A 23,510-nucleotide genomic window follows, 5' to 3' on the forward strand; every position below is an offset into this window, starting at 1 on the left:
TTTCATACCCAATGATGATCACCAATTGATTTCCAATTTCTAATTGACCTGTTTACCTGTGACATAACATTAAATATCTTGTTTTTATACCGTTGTCAATTTAAAAAATGTCTGAAAAGGATTTGCAAATCATTGCATTCTGTTTTACATTTTACTTTACTTCTTTGGAATCGGGTTTTTAACACTATGACAGGCTTTGCTATGGATCACATTTAATACCAGTGGGGCTACCACTGTTTCAGTGTCCCAGAGTATCCCAGAGGTTCTCCAAGCAGTGTAACCAACAGTGCCCTGCCATCTGCCAGTAAACCGTAATAGTCAGGGTTTGTCTACCAGCCGCACCATAGACTCCTTATTTACAACCTACATTCATCCAAACTTTTCCATCCTTGATGAGAGCCATTCTTGTCCACTCAACCTCTGGAAAGCACATGGTTTCTTTTGTCTCCCAGCGTGGCCATAAAAAAAGGGGCCCTCGCTGCAGAGAGCAAACCTGAGATGAATGGTAAACCAGCCCTTAATGCGGAGTATTGATTGTGTAGGAAAGCAATGTTTTCCTTTTTAATCACTCTGCACAGCTCCTCTGTCATGACAGCATGCTTTGTGTTCCTAAACACCATCAATCAAAAAAAGTCTGTTATTACTGTAGTAGTTACCCTAGAAAAATTAAGAAGAAAATCTGTGTTCAGCACTTTACCTAAATGACTTAAATGTAAAATTGGTGTTGATTAATTTTCTGTTGATTACATTTCAGTAATAGTTTAGGTTGGCAGTTGCTTTGACACTGTGAGGAAAACTGCATACATTGGCTTGTGTGCAAACTGAGCTTAACTATATTATTTTTATTCATTGCATCCTGAAAACCTACTTTGTAGTGTCACTTTATTATAACCATTTCCATTGACCTACCTGCAGAAGGATTAGGGTTACACCTCCAAAATGTGTTAGTTTCCATGTGAAAATACTTCCATGGCATAAGAAAATTTTAGCTAGTAGGTACATAAATCCCACTTATTGCATCAACACCATCAAACACAGTAGGCAATAGTTGGCCTTGAAAATCCGTCTATGAGTATTCCTGTGTGTTTCCTGTGGCCCCTGATGTGGGTCAGTTTCTCTCCGTAGCAGGTGGGACTTGTCAGACACAACACTTCATCACTTTCCAGGTAGAGTAGGAGTCAGGGCCAGGAACAATAACTTGTCTACAGAGGACATGGGCAGAATGAAGAACTGATTGAAACTCATAGGACCATGATATTTCAACTGAACTGTGGGTGTATCACTGAACTTGATATGCACCTCAGCCGCAACCTCACTAACTCCATTTTCGTTGACCGTAAAAAGTCAGCCCCACAGTGAGCTCTCAGCCAACACTTTTTGTAAGTGTACACACAAATTGGGAAGGGGACAATTGGGAGAGTAAATGGCCTTTTTTAATTTGCTTTACCACTGTTAACAACCAGAAAGGTTTCAGTCCCTGCTTTTAACATCATTTTATTTCCTCTTATCCAGAAAATCACTGAGACCAAACAGTGAGTGGCATTATTTTTCCCGTGTGGCAGAAGGAGTTGATTGTGTTTAGTGGGATGATGGACAGACTGCAGCTGGTGTCAAAACAACCATGTATAGAATCAATCAAGGGGATGTTAATGTCAGAGGAGGTGTATTTAACATAGTGATGTAATGGTAATTAGTAGGCCACCAGGAATGCATAGCAATTATAGTCAGAACTGGGCATTTATGTTTCATAGACATACTTCACTTTCATCACAGATTGGTGTGGAACAGACAGAGGACCTCAGAGTGATGCAGCTCGCCATCTTAAAGCAATGTCAAAGCACTCTGATACACTACCTCTTTCTGTCTCCTGCGTGTACCTTACATTAGCTGAAAAGACACAGTGTTGCAGTCCAAATACTACTGATCCATGCTGATGATTCTGTTACTGGATTATCATTGTTAGCATCAGCCATCTGTTTTGTGCATGAAGATAACATGGACAAGAAGGAACACACAATGGGAAACAAATGTGCAACAGAAACACAACAGCGCTGTGTGAGATATGCACAGCTCCATCACACACAACGACACAGCTGGAGAGAGTAATTTCACATAAAATGCATCCGTTTTCATTATAAGATAAAATCTTAAATCTTCTTAATTTGTGCTAGTTGAATCACCACAGTTTGGTCAAAACAGTTATTTTTCTTATTTTTAAGGAATACTCTGATTCTCTTGTTTGCTGGGATCATGTGTTCCCATACTTTGTCAGCTCAAGAGCCAAAAGAGAAATCCTATGTCTCTCCATGCTAGTAACACACTAGTCACCAACTAACAGCCACACAAAGTAAACAATTCAGATGCTACACAAACAAACACACAACGAAGAATTAGGAGTTACTGGATGTAAGCCTTATTTTTTTCCTATTTTAATCAGGAAAATGAATTCACATATAACGTCATTGTTATTTTGTTCTGCCAGTGGCGATCCAGTAAAAACAAGAGTGTGAACCATTTTGCTGATCCAAGGCAACATGTTGGCTAAATTTGTTAGCTTTGCGTCTTCACAGTGTTTGATCCTGGGCTTATTCTGTCTGTAATTTGAATGGTCTCCTTTTGTTTCCCCGTGTCTCATGTTGGTGTTTTCCTTTATATTACAATGCACATACCTGTAAAAGGGTATCTCGTCTTTTAAAATGGTCTGTTGGTGTGGGTGTGCCCTCACAGCTGTGATGGACTGGCAATCTGATGACCTTCTGCCCAATGTACTATGGGCTAGGACCTTCAGTGGGAATATGGAAGTGCACAGACACTAGCTAAACATCATTCGTTCCTCCTTATTTTTTTGTATAAGCTAGTTAGCCATGCCAAAGTGTTGAGAGAATTTGCAGCATTTATCTGTACATGATAAACAGAAATGTAAATATGCCTTCACTCAGTCACATTTAAGGAGGAGCCAGAGACGTTGGGTTGTTATCATGATAAATGTTGTTTAATGCAAAAGTTTTGAGATACTGCGTCATCAGAACACTTGCATAGCGTTTGTATTATCGTCCAGAATTTGAATAGATATAGCAGCCAACATTGAAATGATTGATGCTGTTGTTGTGTTTTAGAATTCCATTCTGTTGATAAGTTCATTGTTTTCCTGTTTAGAGATATATTTTTTATTCAGAGATGACAAGCTGCATTATGCTTCTGGAGCCATATACTTTGATTCAATCAAAGTCATTTGTCCTGTAAATCATCTCTGCTGTATTAGCATATACTGTATGTACTTTCATAGACCTGCATCCTGCTGCTTGAGATGTCTCCGCTTCGTGTCTTTCACCTCACATGCTTACATTAGCTCAAAATGGTGTACATGCATCCATTAAATAAATTTTGAATATTTATGTATGTTCTAAAACACCAGGAGTACTGTACTTGTAGCCTCCTGTGGGTTTATTTTGATTACCTATAAATTCAAGCTTATTTACTTGTTAAACCTTAATTTCTAATAATGAATTCATGATGGGCTTTTTAAATGATGTAAAATAGTATTTCCCTCCTGAGCAGTTTAGCTTTTTGCTCATATGTTTTAATTTGTTTGCAATATTAGATTTAACAAATGAATTCAACTGTTTTAAAACCCAGTTTTTCACTTTTAGAAAGGAGAGGCTTCCTCAGACAGTTTAATTATGTAGTAGAAAATAATTACCCAGTAAGAGATCATATCTGCAGCATATCGCGGAAAATGAAGAAGTAAATTAACACTATAATTTAGAGTGTGCAGAATTTATTAGTGACACATTTTACCTTTTTTAATCCTTGACAAAATCTTTGCCACCCTGTTGAATATTTAATGTCATTTGTTCAGATTCATAATTGATACACAGATAGGGTTTTTGAGTTTCATTAGCATACTGGACATCTTAGAATGACAGATGAAGTGTGATGTGGCAAGGTCGAAATTATACCCAATGTTTTTTTTTTTTCATCTTTTTTCCTCAATGTTGCATTATAAATATGAAAGCACCTTTGTTCTCTGTTCTGCACAAACTCCCACCCGCAGGAAACGGTGGCCTTTCCAGTGAAGCATGGCTGCAGCTTTCATGTCATTTACGTCTCATCAGTGCTGTTCCTGGTGAGGGATGATACTTGATATTCAGAGGGTAGCTTTGTCTCCTCAAATTAATCAGCTGCTCCTGTTTTCTTGTGCAGAGGAGAATCACCAGGGAGATCTAGGACTTGTTGGTGTAATGTACAATACTCTAACAAGGGCAGGCTCTGAGGCAGAATCTGGGAGTGTGCGCTAAAGTTAAAGAGGATTTCAGATGTGGGCTTTTGTGATCAGTGAGATGTGAAGTGGCATAAATAATGGAAAATCCAGGAAATGTGGTGCTGATGAAAAGAGTACAGTAGTACTAGAATCTCTGCGGCCTGATGTGGATGATGGGCAGAACCACAGAGGTTTGGGAGTCATCACAGAAAATGGTGGAGACTACGATTAAAGCTTTTGTTTATTCATCTGTATGGACTTGATGTCAAGACGGTGGAAAGATAATTTGCTCCTAAGAGGCTGAAGGTTGCATGTCTTATAAAGGCTCAGTCCTTCATTAGACGATCACAGCTCGTATTGCAGCAGTTTCATAGTAAAGATCAGTAAAGGCTTTGATATGACTGAGTTGTCATCAGGGTTTCTGTTCCATAATCTGTTCCATGTGTTGTGGAAGATTTCAATGTGATACTACGGAGCGGTCTCTGACTCTGTGACAGACTTGTTGCCGTCATTGTCATTCGGTTTGGTTTCAGTAAAATACTCGATAAGGTTTGCTTGTCTGACAGTGTCCGATCTCTCTCGCTTGCACTGTTTGCCAACAATCAACTCAAGCAAACTTTAACAGTAAAGCAACAATGAAACAAATGTAAGAGTTGTTTCATTCATGTCATTGCATGGGCTAGCCTAGAGCCTACAAATTCATTAAAAAGATATCAAGATTATTTTTTTAAATGGAACAATATATGGAAATCATTTTATTTTAACCTATTTTTATAGAATTCGAATTGTGCTTAGAGATAAAATTATTTAATTATGTCAGACTTCAAAAGAACAGTAGCCTAATTAGTGGGTAACGGAAACCTGGTAGTGACCAGCACCTTTTGTACTGTGCTTTACTGTATATATCATTGTGTGTGTGCATGCTGTTTTTTAAGCTTTGATTTATTGTGTGTCACTCTATTACTCTATTTGTAAATGTTCTTCTCCTATCCCTTCTATCAAGATCCAAACCAATAGTTAATGGGGTCTATTCTGGGCTGAGACCCATCCTCCATCCAGCTTTTGTGGAAATCCAATATCAGTCCATACAGTAGTTGGAGTGTGTAATATTGCTGACAAACCAACCAACAAATTAAAAAAAGCAGACAAACGAACATGAATGGAAAACGTTGCCTTCTTTTACCGAGGTAATAATCACGTTAATATTTTCATGCTTTACATTAGACAAAATCTTCTTTGAATGTGCAAATCAAAATTTCCTAAATTCATAAGAAGTGTTTAATAACATTGTATTTGGAATCATTACCTTAGAAACTTTAGTAAAATGATTAAACAGGACTCAAGTAAAGATTTTTGTTAATTGATTGTTATATTGTTGACTTAAAAATGGTGAAAAATGCCCATCATATTTTCCCAGATACCAAGCTGTGACGTCTTCACGTTGCTTGTTTTGATCAGCTGCAAATTGTGACTTTAAGAAGGTTTAGCAAATGTTCGGCATTTTAATTTTGTTGATCAGTCGTAAGATAATATCAGCACTAATCATACTTTCCCAATACAGTACCTCTCAAAGTCAATAAACAATACTGTTGAATTATCATCTGCCTTATATGTAGTAATAGTGAAGAACATTTTTCACAAAGGTCATCTCACAGTGTTGCTGTGACAGTAATTCAAATGTGTGTCAGTGCGGAATAAAGGCTCAGGGGTGTGTGTGGCATGAGTGGGGTTTCTTTCCTCCCCTTCTTTTCTTGTCTTGCATCTGTTGGTGTTGACTGGATTGTGTTTGACAGATATGGAGTTTGGAGAGCGGCTGGCCTCCCCATCATCAGCCCCGTCCTCCCTTCACATGGCCTCCTCTTCAGCCAGCTCCTCCCCTGCTCCACCCCAGACTCCCTCCACCAAGTGCAGCAGCCCGGCCCCGAGCCCTGCAGGCAGCTCCCCTCTCACCACCTGTGGTACGTACACACAGACACACACACACACACACACTACTTAGATGCACACAAGGACTGTTTTAATTGTTCTAATGTGTTCTTTAGTTTCAAGTAAATATTTTTCATTCTTCCTACGTTTTGGACAGGTTTGTTAGGTTATTTTATGAATCAAAAATAGGTTTTTTGGGGGGTGGGGAAGATATCAGCCATAGAGATATTGTGAGGCTCGTGCTTGTGATGTCATGGGATGTAAACAATAATGGCGTCCTCCTCAGTAGAGCTAGCGTAATAAGCTAGCCTCTTGTCTGTGAGTAGAGGTGCGCTTTATTCTGTGCTGTGATACAGTTGGAGGGTGTAGTTTGCTAAAAAGACAGTGAAATTACTCACAACAAGGTCTGTATTATCTTGAGTAACCAGGTCATGATTTCTGGAAAGAGACAATTCAGTTCAGTTTTAAAGGTATTAGCACTAATGCTATCTACTTTCATTATATTTAAGAGAAAGCGGACATCTCAATGGCTGATATCTCCAAAACTCTGCAACTCGCAGTAAAACAATCTAGATGAATAAATGGCACTGCAGTGGCACAGTGCTATATTATTCAAGTTTGCTATTTTATGCAAACTTGTGTATTTTTGATTTTGGGTGAACTGTTCCTTTAATGTTCGAGCGTGCAGTGCTGCAAAGAGCATTAACAGCCGCCCACAAAACAGCCTTAAATTCACAATATATTAATACATGCAAATGAATGCACCATTCTAAGTGACTTTACAATCAGCCTGCACTTTATAAATACACTTCCACACAAACTTTTGAGGGAAGAAAATTAAGAAAAGGCAAATCTATTTGGAGGAAATTTAGTAGAAAACACTGAATTAAAATTGTCCAACAATGAGAGGGCTTTAGACACCTTCTCCCAGTCTTAACATGTTTCCCGACAATTTTGATAGGAATGGAAAAGCTGTTGAATTAATGAATGTCGACAATTAAAAAGCTTTGTACGCCCTTGTGGATGTCTTTTGACAACCTTTAGCTCCGGTTTATCCTGTGTGATTTGACATGTCTGTCAGCCTCACAGTGTGCATGCAGCCGCCGACATCCTCTTGTTTTCCTTGAATACTAATTGTGGTCAGAGCCATTATGCATTGAGCAGTGGTGATGCATAAGCTGTCAGATTACCCCTGACCACAAAATAATGTGCAAATTTACATACCGTGGTTTGTGATTATTTTTTCTTCTCCTTCACGATAAGATGCCCCAAAAAGTACTGTTTTTCTTTGTCATGCTATCACAATGAAGAACACATTAGAGACATTCTCATAAATTATTCATTTTCAGACCCCCACACCAAACGTGCACAGAAAATTCCTAGATAATTTATTTTGGACTGAACACTAACTGCTGAAAGCACATAGGCACCTCTGTAGACACATTGCTGTTATGACTATCAAATAAATTCATTTCTTTTAAAGAGATTTCTTATCCCCCGTGGGATGTAGAAGAAAGATATCACACAAATGGTGACAGTAACACCTCTTTGAATAGAATCACACTCAAGCTTTCATATTCTCAAAATATTTTTGATGGCTTTAACTCTGTGAGTTTTTCTAAGGAAAGTTTTATGCAACACCTCACAGTGAATTCAACACAGTAAGAACAAGTGTCTGATTCCAGATTGACATCTGAGAAAAGGCATGACCTAAAGTAATTGATGAAAGATTCCACAGCTACAGTACAGTAAAAAGCACAGGTACACTTTATAAAACCAAGGCTAAAACCTCAGCACTCCTAAAGAATAAAGTCAGGGTGGTTTGAGAGTTTCTGGCTCCATTTTCACATCAGTTAAGTTTGCAATATTGCTCCAGATTTTTGTGTCTTTGCATAAGCACCTTTTCAGTTAATTGCCACTGAAGTTAGTGAGGATTACAGTTAGGGGATGTGATTTGTTATGTAAACAGTTAAACACAAACAAATGTAAAGCAGAAAGTACAGATGTTGTTAATAATTTCTCAGTAAATTGATCACTGAACCGTAGCTAAGGTTACCTTACACAATGAGCAGCTAATTATGTTTCGTCACTTCAGTCGGACAGCATATTATCACAGTGTTTAGCCTGGTTAGCTTCGAATTTATACAGAACAAATCTTCGCGTTTCTCATTGAAATGAAGTATTATAATTTGTTAATAGGGCTGGACTAGTTTCTTTAATAGAAATAGTTGTGATACGAAACACTGGATATATTATCTGAGCTGTAGTAAAAGGAAAAGGTCAAGTTGACATCAGCAGCACAGAGTACTTTCAGCAGGTGTCCTTTTCTTCCACCCTTCTTTATTTCATATATTCCTTTACACTGTCATTTATATTGCGGGAGTCATTATATTATACATCAAACAGTGGTATTACTTGTTGTTTGGTTTGTGCTGATTTTCTAAATATGAGGGTGTGCCAGACCCTGAATCATTCATGATTATCATAATGAAAGGATTCTCAGACTTCTTCTTTTTCCTACAAAATACAGTCCTCAGCGGTCTTTAATGGTATTAACAATTGATGAGCTGAGAAATGAATTATTAAACCATGATATGATGCTGTGCACTGTACATGTTCTGTATATGTAAATAGAATGCCTATCTATACTGTCTATATTAACTGATAAACTAATATGTAAATCAATAAATTATATTTTAAGACACTGTCCTTTGTTTTCCAGGCCAGTTGCTTCAGATAACAGGGGATGAACGCTTGAATATGTCTGGCAGCCCTAATGGGTTTCCTTCAGTGAGCCGTCCAGCTTTTGGGCTGTACACATCAAGTTCAGGCCGCTCTGAGTTTGGGGGCCTGGGAAGTCTGGGTTTGTCTGCCTTGGCAGCTCACTCCCAGTTTGGTACATTTCCAGGTAGGTCCAATGTTTTATTTTCTATATCTTTAGTGACATGCTGCATGCTTTTTAAAAGGTAAAGACAATAAATATTTTCCATGTCCATGAAATGCAACCAACATTCAGCAGTAAGCGTAACCTTATGTTATCATTTTTGTTTTAATCGTAAAATGTGGAACTTCATTGAATCTGAAATATAATTTACCTTCTTATACTTTTTTACTTTTCCCACCAAAAATTTAGATTTTGACAGCATTTTCATGTAAAAAATAATTAAAGAAATTCTCAGTGATACCTGATTGTCTGCCAATTTTATCTGAGTGACACTCAAAGTAGATGGATGGTTTTAGAAAGCAGATGCTGTTTCAGAGGAATGCTGCTCTTGAGGAACTGTTGCAGCTTTGACATCTCTAGCTAGCAGCTCTAATATAAACCGATGAAATCACAGTCTGTGGAATGCACTTGTTATCAATGCAAAACTATATTTTGACCCAAGTGATTAGTGCTCCTCTAAAATGCTGGCAGATTGGATTCTCTGCATATCTAGATAGTGAGTGGCTATTTATTCCTTAACCGAACAGTGTCTCTCTCTCTCCCACTCCAGACTGGTGGCGGCCATCTGAAGCACATACCAGGGGAGCAGCAGCCTTCTTCCCTCCTCTTATGGGTCTGCATCCTATGTTTGCATCAGCCTTCAAGAGCCATGATTCTGCTCACATGCAGTCACGTACCTCAGGTAAAAAAAAAAAAAGGAACTACCTCCTGCCTGAGGTCATACATGTTGTAGTAGTTTAAAGAGGCTCCACACAGACATATCACTGCATAACATTATAATACTCATGTTAACTTTATTGTCCTCCAAATGTATTTTTGCTCATATTGCTTGTTCTCATTCTAAACAAATGCACAATGCCAGTTCCCTTAGGTGTAATAGTGATTGATAGGAGTGCTGCTTCTCCTACAGGGAACTCTGCTGTGAACAACACTTCATTTCCAACAAAGGGAAACACGGAGAAAAATCAAGCCAAGAGTAGTCGCCGTCAAATGAGCAGCCAAGATCTGAGCCAACTGCACCAGAAGACCATTCAGAAAACAAAAGAAAAGGTTAATACAGCATTTGCTCAAGCACTTCAGTACACCACATGAAAACTAATAGTTGTCCCTGACACCCTTTCTCCTATTTTCACTTGATTAAGGAATGTGGACTTTTATTTTTATTTAGAAACCCAACAAAAAAACACTTGAGACCTCCAGCATGAGCGGCAGCCAATCGGGATCATTGTCGGATAGCTCCAGTGATGGCGAGGACAGCAGCAGTGATCCTGATGACATGGAGGAAGAGGACAATGATGAAGATGAGGATGATCAGAGCAATGACAGTGAGGACTCCGATTCAGAAAAAGACAGTCCAGAGAAAAGGAAAGTTGAGGTAAGTGTCTCAAACTTCTGCTTAAATGTTCTGCTTGACAAAGACACATTTAGTTTCTGTTTGCTTTAGTTGATTGATCTGCTTTGAATTTTAATTGCTTAATTCCTAAGGTTTTATTATTTTTACTTTTCGCCATTTTTATCTAAGCTTCCTTTTTAGGTTTCTTTGTGTATAGGTCATTTTGTCTACATTTTATACTTGGTTATATTGTAAAAAAAAGTCTCTACCTCACTGTGCTTCTGAGTTAGAATATAGTTTGAATGAATTTTGTAAGGTTTTGTGTCAGAAAAGTAGAAGTGTCCTTGTGTAAAACTCAAGTAAAGGCTAGTTGGATTGTCAAAAGCAGCCATGCTGGTGGGTGGCAAACTGGATGTGTGTGCTACAGTAGCTGACTGAGCTGCCACTGTGAGCATCTCAGTAGGAGCTGACATGACATGCTGTCTTCTCCCCGTTTTTCCTCATCCTCCTACTCAGCGGCTGACACAGAACACTTCTGAGAGTAAAAAGAAGAGACCTTCCTCGACTGACGGGAACGCAACTCAAGACAGTCACCGTGACATTGTTTCTTTGAGTTCCTCGTACCGCCTCCAGTCCTCATCTCATCCTGCTGGCCTGCCACAGTCCTCGGCGCTGTTCCTCCAGAGCTGCAGGACTGCAGAGGAGGAAAGCCAGAAGCACATCAGTGTCATCCAGGCCACAGGGTTGGCAGCCAGCAACAGTCCCCTAGCGCAGTTGCATAGGGAGGCCTCACCTTTGCCCTTCTCCAACTCACCGAAGCACCTCTCTCGTTCATCCTCACCAAAGCATAGCCCTGTCTCCTCCTCCCCCAAACCTCTTTCTCTCTGTTGCCCTCCGAAGCCTCTTCACCTCTCTTCTTTACCCAAAGCACCAACGCTGTTAGCCTCACAAAAGCCCCGACATAAGCCCAAATTCTTGATTCCCTCTCCGAAGCGCACGCTGCTTCTTGATGGCATGAAGGAGAGCAGTGGATTGTTACACTTGAACAGTTTTAAATTGAACAAGGTGAGTTATATTTGTTAACATTACTGCATTGAAGTTGAATTCAACCTAAGGTAAAAAAAACATTGACTGTAATGAAGCATAAACGTATTTCTTATCCTCTTTTGTCTGATTAATTGTCCTTCAATGTTTCTGTCATGAAATAAATAACAATCTGTGGGGAAAATGAATGCTTATACACTATTATCAGGGCTTTTATTGTACTACATACGAGTCTGACCGCCACATGACTAGACGTGACAGTGTGTTTAGCTCCACTGGGGATGCTTCACAAAATTGACAAGCAATTAGCTCTGTTATGCTTTGGGATGTTTGTTATCAAGAGAGAGAAATCGGCCTCTTTTAAAGGACTCTGTTATTGTCAGTATTTTAAAAAGGAGGGGAATTTGTCTATAACAAGAGGTTTTTAATTCATATGATGGTGGTACATTAAATACAGGCTTTTGATTGCCAGAGCATAACAATAGCAACAAATACAAGATGACAGCTAAAGTCGCACGATGGCACTAAGCCAAACAATTTGAAAATATTTTCCACAGCCGCCTTTTTTTCTTCACTGTTGTTGACAGGCTTGAGTCTGCTCTTCATTGTCCCTGTCTCTTATTACACCTTAAATTCTTTCATTCACAGCCCACATTAATGTAATGTGACTGACAGTTTGTGTAATTACTTCCTTTTTTTCTTTGTTTCCCTTTCTTTTTCATTTTTATACATGAAGCCCCTCCATTCCAAGGACTCTGTGGAGCAAGTGTTCTCTTTGCGACCCAAGAGCCAGAACTGGTATAAAAGTCACAACAATTCAGCATCCGTATTGTCTCTGCCACATTTCTCGGATACATTGAGCAATCATTTACCGTCTCTCCCACACAGCAATGACAACAATCCATTCCTGAACCACCACCACCCTAATGGAGTGATCCACACTGCAGTTCAGGATGCCCCCTTGGCCCTCATCACTAAACCCCGCAGCCAGAGCAGTGTCCCTGCTAGCAAACCCCTCCATGCAGCCACCAGCCCTCCGTATCCCATGCCTATCAACTTGAGCACTAGCACCAAGGATATTACGCGGAGATCTGCTTCCTCGCTCAAATCTTCTGCCTCATCAGGTGTTGCTCACACACCAAGGAAGAGTCCCAAGAGCCTCTCTAAAAGCAACTCATCCTGTCCACCTGTAGAGCTGGTTCGGAGCAGTGAGTCCGATATCCACAGCAGCAAAGACTCAGACGACTCTTTAGGAGATGACTATGATGACGATGATGGGGATGATATTGAAGATGAAGATTCTGGCAGCAGCCTGTCAGGTTAGATTAAACAGGCCTTTCTTCCTTTCTTTAATTCGATAATAAAATGCCATTATTGACGTGTTACTTCAGATATAAGCTGCTAAATGAGGCTTCTTCTAGAAATTAGCAGCCCTCTGTACTGTATGGTTTGGTTGTGAGAAGAATGCTAATTAGGATATCATTTCTCTCTATCACACTGGAATCCCCTGCAGAGTCAGAGAGCAATCTGGAGAGCGACTCTGATGGCTCAGAGGATGATACGAAAGAGCGTGGTGAGACTGAAGCAGATAGCGACACAGAGAGGACTCCTCAGAAGCTCGCTAAAACGTCCCTGTCCGCTCACAAGGCCTCCAAGAAAGTCTCAGCCAACTGCTCCCTGCTCAACCTGCAGATCATCAAGCCTCCTAGTTTACCGAGTAGCCTGCTCAATGCCACCGCCGTGACCAGCTTAGGAGCACTGAGTAACCACAGCTCCATCTCGCCATCCTTCTCATTTGCCACATTGCCAGGTAACAAATCTGTGTACTAAAAGACCAAAAACATCGTCAACTTTTTCAAGCTTTTAGGAAAGTGTTAGTCAGCATGGTGAAAATCCCCCCCCCCCCCGTTTAGTTGGTAGTCCAGGCTTTTTTGTCCTCCCACCTTTCTTTCTGTGGAAAAGAATGCATATTTTTCCAGTATGAAAACATGGTTGCTCATTTCTCAGTAGTTCCAGTTACAATGAGCTCTCTGGAAGAAATTGGTTGCGTCATTGTTTTGATTGTCCGCAGCAGCATTTGCTTTAATAATCCAGGCAGATGCTTTATACATCGGATACCGAATGAGTCACGGAGCATATTATGTTACTAACGGAGCCAGATTCTGACTTGACATAATGGGATAGTATTAATTTCTTGTTCCATTTAGTCCTACCATGGAGTAACAGAAGAATCTTGTCACAGCTGTTGCCATGAATTACTCTTTATGATCTTAGAGAAACATGTTTACATTAATACAATTAGAAATTTTGATGGTTTATTTTACACCAACAACTGGTTTGTTGCTGTACAAGCTCTCTTCTTGTTTTTCTCTTCTCTTTTGTGTCAAAAGGTTTGAATATTGTTTGTCTAGTATTTTATGTTAATGTCCATGCCTATAGGGTATTGCTGACCCTGAATTGAGCTAACCTACTGTGTTCTACCACAAAACAAATAAAGCCCTGGTTGTATGGTCATTAAAAGGTACTATGTGAAGCATTTACTGTACATGTATTAATCGCTTTGTATTGATAAAATGTGAATGGATTTAAACCGCTGTTAGAGCTGAAGAGGTTGTTCTGTCAACCAGGAAAACTGTCACAAGCAGCTGTATCTGCAACGCGCTGCTGGCTGTTTCTTTTACAAACCAACAGATAGAAAAACACAGGCACAACCTAGGGAAAACTAGGGTTAACATCAGGGAATTCAATTCAAACTAACACGAACAGAGTAACTTTATTTACCTGAACTGTAAACATGGTGCTGGTCAATTGCGTTCAGTCTCATGTAAGTCATGTCACTGTTTTTGCAAAATGACTATTGCAGCCCGCTTGGAGGTGAAGTGGGCCCAGCTTGGCCCTACTCCAGAACAGGTACATCGCAAGCGCGGCCAGGCTCAACTCGGCACAGCAAAACTGGTGATGGAAAACCGAATCATCGCGGTTTTGTTTGATTTGGCACATCCAAAATTGCTGGTGGAAAAATGACACAGGATGCTCGCTTGGCCCACAGAGTGTGAGCATGTGTGTGACCAACAGGATGCTGCCTGCTGCTCACTTAACTGCCACCGGTGTCATTAATATCAAGGATTTTCTGAAAATTTCACATAGTACCTTTTAAGTGAAGTCATACAAAGTAAATGTTGCTATATATTATGTCAAACATTTATACACAATAAATTTATATGTCTGACAGGGTTTACCTATTTTGGGGGTTTGATACCCTCCTTATTTTGTCTAGTGGATATATCTATAAATATGGCAGGTCTGTGGTTCTGCTCAGGTCCCCTTTGAGGTGCCAAAAGTGCTGAGTCATTTCTCTTGTTTTCCAGGATCAGGGAAGAGGAGGAGAGTAACGGATGAGAGAGCGCTGCGGTTGCCTCTTGAGTTTGGGTGAGATATCGTGCATGCACTTCATATTAAGACAAACACAAAATTTTTATGGTTTCACCATGTTCCATTTGTTCTTCCCGTTACACTTCCTGCATTGTTTGTGTTTATGCAACTGGTGTTACAGTGAAATGTCAGCTCACTGAAGGCTGACAAGTGACCTATCGTAAAAGGTCATCTGCAGTCATCTTTACTTTGTGGAGCAGCGTAGGACACATGATCTCCCATGGCAAATATTATCATATCTCCGGGTTTGCCACATAGAACAGAAATGTGTTTTAGAGAGGTTTCAGTGTTGACAACTCTTCACCCAATAAGAAATGATACTAAACAGTCTATTCTCTCAGCAATTTAAGTCATTAGTCCATTGGCAAGATTACCATTTGTCATCAGCAAATCCATGTGCAGAAGTGGGCAAAAATGTGTGAATAAATGTGAAATTGGGAAAGAATCAGACAGTGCTCTCAGGGTAAATACTGTAAATGTTTTGAGAAAGCACCGTTAGAGTTCCTGATTTGAGCACAGTGGTGTCTTGATCAGGAGCTAAATAGAAGTAGACCACAAAAAACATCCTAACCATCTTTTCAGGGGCCTGAAAATCCCCCGTCTTAAGCAGTAAGTCACAGTGGGCAGGAAATGAATTGAGGCCCAGCGGTTCAGCATCAAGGGGTTAATTGCACCCAGCCTGCAACACAGACATGCAACATTAGCAGCTCCCTGCCCACAAATTCTGCAGCCTCGGATCAGAGCGCCTTTCATCTCCTGGGGATGTTTTTCATCAGGAGGTTCACAGGAAACAGAGGCCACAAGCCCATATTTCACCCCCCTGCTCTGTCTGGAGGAGCAGCAGCCTACATGTCTGTTCTGTAAGTCATGGCTGCTCTCCAGCGGAGCTCATGGGAACTGAGGGGTTGCCCCATTTGGCACATGGCCATTGAGGGGTGTGATTACTGAAAGGGTCAGAGGACGACAAGGCCACATACTGCACAATACACAGCTGTACAGATATCATTCTGTCTCGTTTCCTGTTGTGAATAATAGGATAATATGTATAATCTGTCCCAATATTGGTGCTAGAAACATTCAGGATATAACATGTATATTAATGATGAGTGAAAACAGCACACTGCACAGTGGTTATGATATTGTTCATGTATTAACTATGTATGTACTAATTTCTTCTCAGCTGGCAGAGAGAGACCCGAATCAGGTCTGTGGCAGGTCGTCTACAAGGAGAGGTAGCTTACTTTGCTCCATGTGGGAAGAAGCTGCGTCAGTATCCTGATGTAATGAAGGTAAATCTAAAACATGTAAAAAAAAAAATTAAAAAAACAACTGCACATGCTCACTGCATCAGTATAGCATTTATATAATTGTCCTCGGTGGGGGGGAGTGATGGACCGGTTAATATGGCTGAAGGTTCCACTGCTTTAATTAATACACATTATTCTTTTGTCTGCAGTATTTACTCCGCAATGGAATAACTCAAATCTCACGGGATAACTTCAGCTTCAGTACAAAAATTAAAGTTGGTGACTTCTATGAAGCCAGAGAAGGACCAGAGGTAACTGTCTACTTGTTTTTGTGTTTTGTTTGACCTCTAGTTCATACTTGAAGGACTAATTCTGCAAAAACATGGCATTTTTATAGCTTTATTAAAAAGCCCACATCTGTGTATGTTTTGTCTGAGAGATAATTCAGTTACACTCACATTGTAGTTGAGACCAAAGCATATACATTTTTCTCAAATGTTCATTATATTATAGGAGACATATTACTTTATGCTCATTTTCAGGTTCATAATTTCAATTTGAGTTGCATTTTCAATACACTGAAAGCATGAATATTTGGGTTGTTAATGTAGGAAAAGTACTGTGTTTTAAAGCCCCAAAGCTGTAGCTATAGGTAGTTTCTCAAGTCAAAGTGAAAATCCATCAATAAAGGCAATGATGAGATGAGAAATTTTGTTTGTTTTTGTTTTAAATGTGTCTTTTTTCTTCTAATAATAATCCAGGGTTTACAGTGGTTCTTGCTGGCAGAGGAGGAGATCACTCCCAGTATCATAGCGATGGATGGGAGGCGCAGCCGCTGCACAAAGTCCGAGCACCAGTCGATAGGCGAAGCCTCCGGGGCTAGACAGTGGAAGTCTCATCCGCTTAATATTGGTGAAAATAACTTCCAAGATGTCAGTGATGCCAAGCTGCTACGCAAACTAGAGGCTCAAGGTCAGTTTGCATCTTAGAAAACTGTCAGTGGCATCTGTTCAGGAGAAAATCAACCATTAAGTAGAAGTTATTTTCACATAGTGGTTTGGTGCATTTATCTTTTTTGGAAGGTTAATTGGCCAACTGGAGCTAAAGTCATATCACTTCTTGATACTCTATATACATATAGTAAAAACCATGTCAGAGGAGTCAGCAATGTTTATTTCTTAATGGTCTGTTTGCCATTATTACACGTTAGCTTGTTGCAAAAAAACTTCTAGAGAGTACCTGCTGGTCAGTTTTTCATTAAATTTCTTAACTTAAAAGTATCTGTGATTTCGGTAACACGTTTCATCATGTTGCAGAAATAGCTCGACAGGCGGCTCAGATCAAAATGATGAGAAAACTGGAGAAGCAGGCCATGGCACAAGCAGCCAAGGAGGCAAAGAAGCAACAAGGTAAACAGCTGCTGTCTAGTCAGAATCTAACACTACATCATAATGTTGTGTTCAAGCCTAATTTGTTTGTGTTTTCCAGCAATGATGGCTGCAGAGGAGAGGAGGAAAAAGAGGGAGCAGATGAAGATTCTTAAACAGCAAGTAAGGATTTTTCTTCGCATGCATTCTTTAATTTTCCTTGCATAACCATCTGCAGCTGCTCTGTTCATATCCAGTTTGTGCCTCAAGGTGAAAAGGTTTTAAGCACTCTTGAATTGCTTTTGAAATCCTTAAAGGAAGTTGCCATCCTTCGAAATGGTGCACCTTCCTCATCTGCATAGACCCACTGTGCTTCACCCTGCTCCCCCCTCCCCCCGCCACTCTATAACATGCATGACTTAACAGTTAATTCATTTGATCTTGCCCTCATCCTTTTACCAGGAGAAGATCAAGCGCATTCAGCAAATTCGTATGGAGAAAGAACTCCGTGCACAGCAAATTCTCGAGGTTCGTCCTGAAAGTTATTGCAGAAACATTCTAAAACACTTCCTTTCTGCTGTTGATAGGATTTTTTAAAAAACCCAACCAAAGGCTATTCCTAAATTATGTGCTCCTACTTTTCGTCACATCTAGTGAGTACATGTGACTAATGCTTAATTGGTTTTTTGCAAAAGTGCCATTGAATATGAAAATCTCCTCAGACCATGATGGAGCTTAATACAAAATACAGTATTTCATTAAGTAAGAGGTGGCCCAGAGTTTACCATGGCTAGGTGAAATACCTATTTTGCATTCGCTCACTAATAGAAGCTGTGAAGTATTTTAGCTTTTATAAATCAAATTTCAGTTGACACGCTTGGCAAGCAGCTCTTAACAGGATTTTGTTGGGGCTATAATTACTGATAGAAATTTTACTTAATTTATTCTTGCTGCCTGCTGGTGTTTCATAATAACTGCAGCCAATTTGTCTTTCAGTGTTAATGGGAGGAAATAATCGTCTCATTGCTCAAGATTTCAGTATGTTAGACTTATCGTTATCAGTCAGCAACTGGCTTTATTCAACTTTCTGTGGAATATTCTTTATTGACGGCATTAACTGTCAAACAGATTGAAAAAAAGCAATCTTGCAAACGTATAAATAATATGAAGTACTGTACAACGCTTAATTAATATCTCTTTTACGAACCAGATTAATATGTATTTTATAATTTTAAGATACTTTTCATTTGATTTTTTTAATTAAGTAAATTATCTCGGCTAATTCTCATTCATCAGAATTTGTTGCTCCAATCAAATTTCTATTCATTCAAATCTTTCCTGTGGTGTATGTGCTGTATGTGTTTAAAATGAGTCTGTCAGATGCCGCTGTTGCATGACCTTGACACCTGTTTTGCATGTACAGGCGAAAAGAAGGAAGAAGGAAGAAGCAGCCAATGCAAAAATAATGGAGGCTGAGAAGCGAAACAAGGTGAGAAAGATGACAATTAGGAGCAAAACTGTGATTGTAATCTGTTGCTTCTCATCTTAAACTGATTGAAGTCCGCCTGCTTGCTTGTTCAACTGCCTCAAATGCCCCTCATACCTCTGACTCTCGGTCCTTTGCCCCTGCTTGTCCATTAAAGAGAGGTTAGATCTACTCCGGATCAAAAGTTACAAGTTAAACCAGTGACGCCTGGAATTTTAGCGTGATGTTCATTATAAGAAGGCCAGACATGTGTATCTGTGTGTACTATGAGTGCTTTGGTTTCTAAAAGAGTTTATCCTTTTTTTTCTGAAAGGAGAAGGAGTTGCGAAGACTGCAAGCTGTCATACTGAAGCACCAGGTAGGCATTTTGTCCACATCCACATTATAATAAAGCCATTCTTACTCTGTGCTCGAGCTGATGTCTTGGAGATGGTCTCTAACTAATGATCGTGATCATTATTTTGTACAATATATTCTGTCAAATTATGCTTTGGGATTCCTGGGTGTATTTTTAATTTCAGCTCACTATTGGTTGGATTTTTTTCGTGCATTGTTTTTCTTGTGTGATCTTCTATTTCTTAATACTTTGCCAAATCTTTCTCCCAGGAGTTGGAGAGGCATAGACTAGATATGGTATGGGTATGTTTGTTTCTGTACATTTAACAGCATATTGTGAACGTGTTGTGATAAATGGTTGCCATCATAGCATTGCGTATAGTGTAGCGTTGGCTGCAGTCATACTACATCCTTGCGCATGGCTTTTCCAGAACAGTGCACTGCATACGTCTGCGCTATTTGTCTTTCTGAGAAAACACATCCATTATATACCTGATATGATCGAAAATGCCCTGGCTCCGTAGAAGTATAACAGGATGCAAAGCACTCTGATAGCCTGAAAGAGCAGTGTTTTTGTTTCGGATTGATTCAATTTAGATACTCAAAATCCTCTTACTTGGCAGCATGTGAGCCAACTTTATAATCTATTCTATCACCTGAGAAAAGTCAATATTCAGTTTGTGTTCTCGCCAGTGATTTTCAGCACTGAGTAAATGGAAACAAAATATTCTACTTAATAAGTTTTTAGTCATTTGAGATTTAAATGTTTTATCATAGTTGTTCATCATCATTATTATTTGCACTAAATATATCTTGGCTGTAAGGCATACAAAGATAGTATATGTCGAGTACATTGTTTAGTTTTTGCAATAAATAAAGTAATCTTAAAATGTATTGAGAGGGTCTTTAAAAAGGTCTTAAAAGGTATTAAATTTAACTTCAGGATTCCTGCATATACCCTGTTCGTATAATTCAAAGACTAATGAACTTAAAGGTAGAATCAGTAGGATTTGTCCCAGCTGTTCCTGAACACACCACAAAAATAGTTGATTGTTGAGTCTCATTCCCAGGACATCAAATACCGACATTTTGGCTTTGTAAAGCATCCCGAGCACAGCACAAAGTGAGAAAATAAGAAAATCCAGGCAGAGGGCTGCAGAGTCTCTGCAGATACGAGACGCTAACACACCTCGTCTCCCCGCTCCGGTCTCCCTCTCTGTCTGTTTCTGTCTTGTTACGTCTTTTGCATCATTTCGTCTTGCTCCATCCGCCATGCGTGGTATGCACCGATGGGTTCATATCAGTTTTGCGATGTTGGGAAGTTGGCCTACAATGACGCAAAATAAAAATAATCGATAATCCCCCTCAAATGTATTAAAACTAAAGTAACATGCCTGTTCTGAGAATGTAAGGAGTAGAAAGTACAGATATTTGTGTTCATATGTAGGGAGTAAAAGTACAGATACCTGAAAAATCTACCTAACTGTAATCACAGAGTATTTATACTTTGTTACTTCTCACCTCTGCTTGATAGTTTCATAGGACATTGTTCATTATTTGTTCAAAAATTCAGTGCTTTGCTTGCCCCTGTAACACTTACTATTTGCTGCTGTTAATAGTTCTAAAACTCTTGGCCTGTACTTTTCAGTCTGCCGCTTGCCGATATGCTCAGATTAATAATTGCTGTTTCTAACTTTAAGCTTTTGCTTTGTGTATGCATCACTATCTGCAATAAAGCTTTTTGTCATTTGTCATTGTGTTCCATTTGGTTCAATGTTTTTACACCTTAACTTTTGTACAATGTGCAACATTTTCATTGTGCAATGATTGCAATCTGTTTCCTCTTTGATAATGCATGTCTTGGGGGTCATCCTGTGTATTGCACGTATGAGCTCTTTTCTCTTCAAACTGTGAATGGAATAGAAACTGTGTGTCTGTACTCTGCCAGGAGAGGGAGAGACGCAGGCAGCACATGATGCTCATGAAGGCTGTGGAGGCCCGTAAAAAGGCAGAGGTGCGTAACACCTGATCTGCTCACATGTTCCTGTTCTGATCATTCCCGCTCCTGTGTTCTACTACATTGTTTTAATGTGTTTTCTTTCCCGCAGTAATTTCATGTGAAAGTGCTTCAGTCTGTACATTTCCTTTGATTGTAGGAGAAAGAGCGTCTGAAGAAAGAGAAGAAGGATGAGAAACGGTTAAACAAGGAGCGGAAACTGGAGCTCAGACGACTGGAACTGGAAAAAGCGAGGGAGCTGAAGAAGCCAAATGAAGACATGTGTTTAGCAGATCACAAGGTATTCACACACTGTGGAGCTGCTGGCAGGTGATAATAATGAGAGTCCATGTATGTCACCATGGATAGGCTCCATCTGTGGAGTAAATATGTGTGTGAAAAGATTGGATTTTCCACCAGCACAGGTTTTTTTTTCCAACATGAAAAATCTATCAGTATAATCATTGTAGGAGCCATAGGTACGAAGATTAGAAATGCTTTTGACACATTTATGGTTTCATTGTTCACTATCAGGTCGACCAAAATAGATGCATAATATCACTGAAAGCATCTGGAATTGATTAAAAAGAAAGCAGGTGTTGGTCAAAATACTGCCACCAAGTGGCTAACACAAAGCAGAGTATTACTGATCAGATATTCTGGGTTTCATTTATGACAGGACTTATCAGACAAAGTAGTCTGAAACAAGTAACAGTAGCACTAAAAGAAACACTGGAAAAGGTATTTAACTCTGTCTTTAAAATAATCTTGAACACTTCTTTCACATAGTTCTCTCTAACACTGAGAAAAGAGTTAAGACTATAACGAATTGCAAAGGTGTTGTCTGGACCGTGTACAACCAAAATTAAATCAGTTGCTTTGTTTATTTGTACAGCAGCTTACAACAACAATTGAAAGTGCTTTGCATAAGACAGAAAGGCATTAAGAAAAGCTATAAAAGAAACAGACACATAAATAGGATTTTAAAGAGTCAAACAAAATTAGATAGAAAATGCAGTGGAAAATAGGAGACTTAAGCCCTGATTGTAAAAGTTTTCTGGTAGTTTGTTCCAGGTATGTGGAGCATATACAGCAAACTGAATGCTGGTTCTCCGTGTTTAGTTTTAGACTCTGAGGACAGTAAGCAGACCTGCCCCAGACCACCATATTTTACATGTACAAGTCCTTTTAATTCTAGATTAATTATCAAGGTTGATAAGAGGCGGATATGGACTGGGAGTAGATGCAACTTTTAAGAAATAGAAATTATGTAATTTGTTTTCAAAATCCTGTTTGTATTTCTCTTCAGCCACTTCCAGAGTTGTCTCGGATCCCCGGTCTGGTCTTACCAGGAAGTACCTTTTCCGATTGCCTGATGGTGCTGCAGTTTCTCCGCAGCTTTGGGAAGGTCCTGAGATTAGACATAAATCCAAGCATGCTCAACTTAAGTGACCTTCAAGAGGGGTTGCTCAACATTGGGGACAATATGGGCAAGCTGCAGGACCTGCTGGTGAGCCTGCTCTCTTCAGCTGTGTGTGATCCTGGTTTACCTGCTGGACATAAGGTGAGAGTCTTTCAATACCCTTTACAGCTTTTAGGGTTGTTGAAGTGTAAATGGTTCCTGTGCTGTAATTAACATGTATGCACAGAATGCATACAAATCAAGCACACACCTGCTACTATTTGCCCATGAAATATATCAATTCTATTACAAATACACATACCTATTACAAATACAAATGTTTTTACTGCTTCATGTATTGTTTTCACTGCTTCTGTAATTAATGCAGCGCTAGTTTGTGTTATTTAAGTGATTTATGAAAGAACTCATAGTCGTGACAATATAGGAAACATTCATATAAAGAAATATTGACAGTGTTTACACCTGATAGTACACATTTATACGGATGCTCTGTGAGGCAAGTGAGAAGAACAATTCTGGTGAAGCTTTTTTTTTTATTATTATTTTTTCCCCCATCTGTTAAAACTTTATCTCAATCTTTCTTTCATCTTTGAAGGTGACTGTTGGGTTTTATTTTGGTCAGGACCAAGTGTTTGTCCAAACACAAGACATGACAGTGGTATTGCATAGCTTGGCAACACACTATGTGTACCTTGTGTTACAAAAGAAACACTTG

At 39.4% G+C, this 23,510-nt stretch overlaps 1 protein-coding gene across 4 annotated transcripts in view; it reads left to right on the top strand.

Annotated features, from left to right (window-relative positions):
- The window catches only part of baz2bb (bromodomain adjacent to zinc finger domain, 2Bb), a 53,497-nt gene that overhangs the window by 21,970 nt on the left and 8,017 nt on the right, over positions 1-23,510 (top strand). For 3 of the 4 annotated variants that reach the window (XM_073473486.1, XM_073473488.1, XM_073473487.1), the window contains exons 3-24: positions 6,055-6,219; positions 8,910-9,095; positions 9,682-9,813; positions 10,042-10,181; positions 10,300-10,506; positions 10,981-11,529; positions 12,245-12,306; positions 12,397-12,827; positions 13,022-13,318; positions 14,877-14,937; positions 16,121-16,229; positions 16,397-16,498; positions 16,949-17,159; positions 17,504-17,596; positions 17,676-17,737; positions 18,017-18,082; positions 18,978-19,043; positions 19,354-19,398; positions 19,647-19,673; positions 21,325-21,390; positions 21,533-21,673; positions 22,682-22,936. In XM_073473486.1, coding sequence (XP_073329587.1) covers positions 6,057-6,219; positions 8,910-9,095; positions 9,682-9,813; positions 10,042-10,181; positions 10,300-10,506; positions 10,981-11,529; positions 12,245-12,306; positions 12,397-12,827; positions 13,022-13,318; positions 14,877-14,937; positions 16,121-16,229; positions 16,397-16,498; positions 16,949-17,159; positions 17,504-17,596; positions 17,676-17,737; positions 18,017-18,082; positions 18,978-19,043; positions 19,354-19,398; positions 19,647-19,673; positions 21,325-21,390; positions 21,533-21,673; positions 22,682-22,936 — 3,471 coding nt within the window. In that variant the 5' untranslated portion in view covers positions 6,055-6,056. The remainder of the gene's footprint in view (positions 1-6,054; positions 6,220-8,909; positions 9,096-9,681; positions 9,814-10,041; positions 10,182-10,299; positions 10,507-10,980; positions 11,530-12,244; positions 12,307-12,396; positions 12,828-13,021; positions 13,319-14,876; positions 14,938-16,120; positions 16,230-16,396; positions 16,499-16,948; positions 17,160-17,503; positions 17,597-17,675; positions 17,738-18,016; positions 18,083-18,977; positions 19,044-19,353; positions 19,399-19,646; positions 19,674-21,324; positions 21,391-21,532; positions 21,674-22,681; positions 22,937-23,510) is intronic. The other variant, XM_073473489.1, reaches the window with a different exon arrangement.

The sequence above is a fragment of the Pagrus major genome, chromosome 9 (assembly GCF_040436345.1).
Source record: "Pagrus major chromosome 9, Pma_NU_1.0".
Classification (NCBI taxonomy): Eukaryota; Metazoa; Chordata; class Actinopteri; order Spariformes; family Sparidae; genus Pagrus; species Pagrus major.